At 32.1% G+C, this 7,491-nt stretch overlaps 1 protein-coding gene across 1 annotated transcript in view; it reads left to right on the forward strand.

The window, feature by feature from the left end:
• The window catches only part of LOC118746950 (collagen alpha-1(XI) chain-like), a 117,156-nt gene that overhangs the window by 97,715 nt on the left and 11,950 nt on the right, over positions 1-7,491 (forward strand). The window contains exon 5 of the mRNA XM_036480943.1: positions 856-1,047. Within this exon, the coding sequence (XP_036336836.1) occupies positions 856-1,047 (192 nt within the window). The remainder of the gene's footprint in view (positions 1-855; positions 1,048-7,491) is intronic.

Below are 7,491 nucleotides of genomic sequence, written 5' to 3' on the forward strand. Positions count from 1 at the left end.
TAAAATAAAATAAAATAAAATAAAATAAAATAAAATAAAATAAAATAAAATAGAATAGAATAAAATACAATGAAATAAAATAAAATAAAATAAAATAAAATAAAATAAATTAAAATAAAATAGAGTAAAATAAAATATAGTATAATATAATATAATTTAATATAATCAAAGAAAACAAAATAAAATATAATTAAATTAAATAAAACATATTCAAACGATGTAAAATATATTATAATATAATTTAGATAATATATTAAAACACAATAAAATAAAACAATGAAATTAAATCAAATGAAATGAAATGACATAAAATTAAAATTAATTCAATTTAATTTAAAAAAACCTTTTTAAGATAAAATATTATATAATAAGGTATGCAAATTAAAATTAAATAAAAAAATTAACAAGAAATTAAGTTATGTAAACAAAATTAATGCATTAAAAAACAAGATGTGAACAAATTTAAAGTCTAATTTAAAAGCTTTTTTCACACCAGTATGTATCACCTACACGAAGTCAAATCTCCTGAAAAATAAATATGTATAAAGTAATTCGTTGGCGAAAAAAAAGTTATTTTGTAATAAAGTTTCAATTTTCAAAATGATCCAAATTAAAAAAAAAGTAAGCTAGCGTTCTTAATAGGCGGCCTAACCTTAAATTTATCCAATTTGATAAATACTGTAAAGAAAAGAACAATAAAAACAAATTATATTACGGTTATCGCTAGAACTTATAAATAAAGTAAAGTTATACGAAACACCTTTTATTATTGCTAAAGATTTATTGAAAAAAGTTCTCATCTACCTCAAAACCTTGACTAATGCAATTTTTGTTCTTCTCATTTTCCATTCACAGGGTGCTACAGGGAAACCAGGTGAACGCGGTGCCCCCGGTCCCAAAGGTGACCGCGGCGATAGGGGCGATCCTGGCTCCCGTGGACCCGAGGGTCTGCAAGGGCATAAAGGCGAGCCCGGCGTCGACGGTATGCCCGGCGTGCTGGGACCGCCTGGCCCGCCGGGACCGCCTGGCTTGCCTGAAAATTACGATGTAAGTATGCGTTTATGCTAATTTAATAAACTTCATATTAATTTTGTATTAAAATTATTTATGGTCGGTTTCTCGATCACAGCTGTAGCTATTCTGAAATTAAGATAGTTGTTTAGAAATTTAATCTTAAAGGCATAAGAACATCAATTTAAGAAGTGTACAAACAATGAACGCGAAACCGGCCCATAAATAACGATTTCTTAGACTACTCGTACATGGATCTTGTATAAAAATTATTATTATTTTTTTCATTTCCTGTTTTAAGTTGTTCTCTATTTTCTAAAGACTTGTAAGCGCACCTTCAAAATATAAATATAACTAAGTTTTATTTCGAAATTAGTAACAGAAATTAGAATAAAGCTCATATGTGTCACATACGTGTATCCAATTGTGTACTTCATGATCATAATTAAATTAAAATATTTGTAAATTAAAAACGCCTTGGAACAAATGCAATGTTGATATATGAAAACGAAAATCGGATGTGAAATAACTGAATTATTTACAATGAAAATTTGGAAAATTGTGTCTATATTCATAAATATATATTCTATATGAGTTTGGGAATAATGTTTTTTTTGGTATACACTTAGCTCCATATTGCCCCTGACAAGCTTATATACTACCTCGTTTTCGGGAAAGTTTGGATGGCAAGGGATTCCAAAGATCCAGATAGAATAACTGCTCCAAATCCGCGTTCCACTTTGGAGCCATCTAAGTATGGATGATGTATCCAGACAGAGGTATCCAATTTCCTATTCCAGTCATCTTACGATGTAAGAAGGACCTCGAAAGGTCAGCGAAGTTCTATTTCCAGCTATCTATAATCGATGTGCTATCTTATATTCGACGGTAGTCGATAATTTATGCTACTATATATATTCGATCTTCTTTCATTCTCAGAGTACTATTACCCACAGAGTAGACCTCAGAATATATACTCAGAAATCTTCCTTTTTTGCAAAGTCTGAAAATTCGCTATTGCGCTAACTTTAAATCGTCAACATGCAAATCGTGCTTTAAGGCGTTTCCGCCAAAACAAAGTTAACCAACTAAACGTTCGTAAACAATGCGCCAAACATTTACTTTCAATTTAATTTTGTCAGTTCTTTGCCATCGCTTTTTTAGTTGCCAACAGCCTTAAGCGGCCGATCAGCCGGGGGAGTGTGAGTTTTCTCCGTGCCGAGTAGGGCACGGTTTTTAATTTAGTTTATTTGCGTGTCGCTTTTTTTTGCCAACCGGCTTATCGCTTGGGATGTTGTTTACAAAGTTGCTACATTTCTGGTTTTTGGTCGCCACGTACTACAACAGAGACTACTTCGCAAATTTGCACGCTAAAATGGCAAGATTATGTGTGTGCCATGAAAAGATTGCAGCAAGTAATAAAATATTCTTCGCAATTTACCACTGCACTTAGTCGTGTTACTTAACTTCTCTCTGTTTCCTTGTTTTTTTTTTTTGAATATGTTTTATCTGCTCTTCTTTGCACAACTGAGGCGTTCCAGTTTTCATTTTAAAACCCATTTATTTTTTCTACAAACCCTACCTATCTATTTTAATAATTCTTGTCCCTTGTCAAGTCAAAGCCACATACATATACAACCACAGCCACAAGGAGGTCAGCACACCGCTGTCAGTTCATTTAAAAATTCCTTGTCACGCCATTATTTTACTAGCGGGCCAGTTCGGTAGACCAAGGTAGTGCATATATTATGTATTTGGCTTTCACTTTTGTAACCTTTTATCCTTGCTTGCATGGCATAAGAAAAACAAAATAAAAGCTCGTCTCACTTTTGTTCAGCTTTTAAAAAGTTAATTGTGCGGCAGCGCAAAATTGGTTTTGATTTCTTTTCTCCACTTTTTTAATACCTACTCTTTTAAACGAAAATTGTCTATTGTGCTAATTTTATTTTATTGCTATTTCCGTGTCATTCCCTTTTACCTTTGCCAGCATTAATTAACTCGCTGGGATATTTGTATGTAATTAGCTCCTTATCTTTAGCCGCCATCAGTCGTTTAAACTTTTAAAGAAACGTATTCTGATATCAGTATATTCCTTTTTTCTTTACGGTGTTTTCCGATACTATGAACTCACTGAACATTTTGTGGGTAGGCCGCATATAATTTTGTGAAATCTTTTATCGTAAAAGCGTTGAACCACGCCCCTTTTAATTTGACATTTTTGCAGAATACCAAATTTTTGATTAATGTTTCAGTTAAGGAATACATACATACAGGTATACATACATACTTACGTAAATTTCAGTGCGGAGTGCGAATTTACCAAGCGCCTCGTAACCAGCGCCACTTTAGGTTAAAGGAAAACATTTTTTTTTTTTTTATAAAGCCCCTTAATGTATTCTTGAAAATTCGGTTCAGAAGCCAAATTAATGTTCCGCTGTCTCACCCTCTTCAAGTGACGAAGGAAAATTGTTATTGTGACACGTAAAGTGTCCATTCAGCAATTCCACCAGTTGTCTGCAGTCCCAGCTGCTCAATAAATACAAATACCCAGCTTGACCTTCTGAGATTGGGGTGGACATAAATTTTGCCCAAATATAGCCCCTCAGTAATGACAGTTTGGGAAAACGGCTTCGAAGGCCGAAGGATTGAGTGAAATAACTGTTCTGTTATCACTCCAGAGTGACCTTGCACCCAGTGTGCTAAAATTCTATGGTTCTTCGAAAAGTCATTTTAAACCTTTTAGTCCATTTGTAGGAATTTTGCATATTAAAACATTTTTCATTTTTCATAGTGTCAATTTAAGAGCCATCAATATATTTGTCACAGGGACCGAACATAACAGTTATTGATGAAAACTGTCACTGAAAAATTCACTATGAAGGAAATGTTCTACAACTAAGTGATACATAGCAATCGGTTTCTTTTTTCACCGAGCATCAAATTTGAAAATAAATTTTTATTTGTAATTTTTATGCTTAATTAAAAAAAATAACAATTACTTATGATTTTTATTTTACAAATCCAAAATAACAATTATTTTTGATATTTATATAAATAATCTGTAGATAACAGTTATTTTTATACGTCTTAGATAAGAGTTATTGAAGACCTTTATTTATAAAAGTCATCAATAAAAATCAATCACCGACTTTTTATTTTTTAAATCATACGTATAAAAGTCATTCGTCTTCAATAACTGTTATCTAAGATATATAATATAAAAATCAAAAATTACTGTTATTTGCAGATTTTTTAGATACAACTCAAAAATAATTGTAATTTTGGATTTATAAAATAAAAATAAGAAAAAACTGTTATTTAAGGAGTAATTAAAAAAAGTCAAAAAATAATTGTTAAAGAGTGATTTTTTTAATAAAAGTTGTAACTGTTACGGTCCCTGATTTGTCATATGTGTCGAAATTTTACGGAAGGTTTAGGGCAACGTCTTTAGTCCGGACCATTGCACCAATATCAAGTATCGACTATTAAACTGCTGGAATGATTTTCAAGCAGAAGATACGGCCATCAGAGATTCATAAAAACGCTGCAGTAGTGTGTATCGACAAAAGGGCAGTTCAGCACTTACTGTGCTGGCCAGAAGTTGATGAGCACACTCAACTCACTAATGGTGTACTTGAAACTTGTCTGGGAGTGTCTGATATTTATTTTACTTTAGTCGGAATATTTTCTAATTATTAATTGTGGTAATATTTAGCAGGCCACATTAACAAAGTAGAGAACTGCATGGTCAACGAGTTGACACACAGAGAAATGAGTTCATGACTCCTACATTTCCTTCTAGGCTTCCCAACTTTCGCTATGTTGTGGTTGAAATATCGCACACGATCTTCAAAGGTGACACATCGCAATTTTACACGTTCGTCAGCAAATTCGAAAAAAATATTTATATATATTTCTTGTGCGATATCTTAACTCACACTTTATAACCAAACCTTAAGAACACTCCAGAAAAATTACTACTTCTGACCCTAGTTTTAGAAAGCTCCACCTTACTTCACGCTGAAAAGCGAAATATTCCTCCATTACAATAAGAACCCTTATTCAGGACTGATTATAATGAAATTGAGTGTATTTAGAGGGGCTTGGTCTTATGAGATATAAATACATTTCGTTTGACTGCAGTTAATAGTAAAGCGCAAAGAGTTTCTTGTTTAAATAGTTGCTCGGCCTGAGAGACATAATATTGGCCCCAGAACTTATTCGATCCTTGATTATCTAATTTATGTTTGTACGCAATAAATAATACTCAGTTGTTCATAACGGTTTATTTTCAAGCTAAGAAAGCACTGTAACAATTTAGGTATACTTTCCAGCTCTTTGGTTATTGTAGTCTTAGAATGTTACTTGCGACGCATTGCTTTCTGTGTTTAGAATTGCAGTAAGTTTGCGGTGCACACAGAAAATTTCTATGATCAATCTAACTATACTTCTTTCTTTTCAGTAATATAACAGAACCGTAGTTTACTCTCACATTTTTTTAAGCTAAATGGGTTAGTTGTTGGTTACTCTACATAGTGCTTATCATAACTAAAACCTACAAATTAACAAGCTCCGACGATTTATAATTTTTTTTTCATCTTAATTATTTTTCTATAAAAAGATTATCAATCTGAAAAACTGCCAAGTCCACTTTTTTTCAAAATTCAGTTTTTGATGCAGAATGCTAGATAATGCGAAACTACATCGATGTCTCGTCTCTCCTGAACATTAAAAAAAAAAATGGACTTGACACCTTTTCACGTTTAGGTAACGATATACGTACATTAGGACAGAGCAAAATTTACAAAGAAAGTGTATAGCAAATTCAAATTCTACGATTAATTCTAAGCAAAAGTGGTGAAGAAGGTATATACCAAAAATTACGTTTTCAAGAGAAAAAGAAGTGCATATATCTATTTTTTTGTCGAAATTTATTTTTCATTATACCAAAAAATGTTGTACATAATTTTTATTTTCTCGGTTTTGTGAAGTAGTTTCTTAAATATGAAGAAAACACAAAATTTTGTAAATGAAAAATTAATTTCGTTCAGAAAAAATTATAATACACTGATTTTTCTTTTTAAAATTAGGAGGGTCAAACGTCTTTTTTGGTATATAGTTTGTTCACCATTTTTGCATAGAATCGAACGTAGAATTCGAATATGCCACACACTTTCTTCGAAATTAAATTACTCCACCCTAATCTACATATGTACATATATATACATTAGGCTGGTCCAATAATTTTTTTTTTATTTTGAAGTCGCTTAATATGTAACCGTGCCGCCGCATGCTGTTATTCTGCAAAATTTAAAACCTTCTTCGTTAGAGATGCAGAGATGAGTTTTTCCAACAACAAAAAACTTAAAAATCACTTACTTAAAAATGGTTTTCTTTACCTCAATTATCTGCAAATATTTAACTATACCCAGTTTTGCATTAGTTTCACCCTCCACATTTTTACTCTTTTATGTGCATTATGTAAAAATTTATGCGTTTTTTTTTTGTTTTGTTTTTTATTCAACCAGCATAGCGAATTTTCTTCTAAAAAAAATTGCCGAAAAAATGCGCATTTGCTACATTAATTACACGCCATGGCTTTGACCACAACGCAGCGGGTCAATGCACTCATTTGTGCTAACTAACGCCCTCTTGCCAACCGACTGTGGCCAGTAAATGGCCACAACTGCAACTGTTGCCCATTTTGGCGACCAAGAAGAAAGAGAAAATGCGAAAAATATATGGTATGCAATACTTCCGTTTATTTTTTCTTCTTCTTCTTTTTTGGCATAATTTGGCTTCCGACCTAATGGCGAAATTTTTAGTGCTGTTACAGCAGTTTATTGTAGATATTTATATGTATAAGCGAGGTAATGTTCTTTGTAATTTCGCAGTTTACAATCTTAATTTCTTTTTCACTAAATGGAAGATAAAAAATATTCAGCGGTTAAATACGTTGGGTCTATTTTTGCAGTTTATTTCTTTCTTCTTTAGTTATAAAAAAAATATATATTTAGCTTATAAGCAATAACGGCTACAGTGAGCTAATCATTAATTTTACTGATACCTATGTATATACTCCAGATAAATTGGAGTAGAAAATTGGAAGTGAGGCTTGTTCTTATGAACGCAAGCCTTATTTTGCAATGGCCGCGGCGCCATCTCGAAAACAGGTACGAAAATCAGCTTAGGTAATTACTTATTCGATTCCATCTAAAAAGAACAACTTTTTGGCCTTTTCACAACCCTAAGAACAATTTTGTGGTCTGTGGGAACCTGCGACTATCGAGAATGAATGCAAGTACACAATGGGCGCCTCATAATATGGAAAATGGCCTTTTTTTGTGACAAAATCTAATATCTCGCGAACGAGAACAGATAGTGAAATGAGTGTAATAGTATTTTATAGCTTAGATGATGGAGAATCCAGAAAAAATTAACGTATTGGATAAAAAAAAATTTCTTCACTTTTGAACTGAC

The sequence above is a fragment of the Rhagoletis pomonella genome, unplaced genomic scaffold, assembly GCF_013731165.1.
Source record: "Rhagoletis pomonella isolate Grant_MI unplaced genomic scaffold, Rhpom_1.0 Rhpom_scaffold_00011, whole genome shotgun sequence".
Classification (NCBI taxonomy): domain Eukaryota; kingdom Metazoa; phylum Arthropoda; class Insecta; order Diptera; family Tephritidae; genus Rhagoletis; species Rhagoletis pomonella.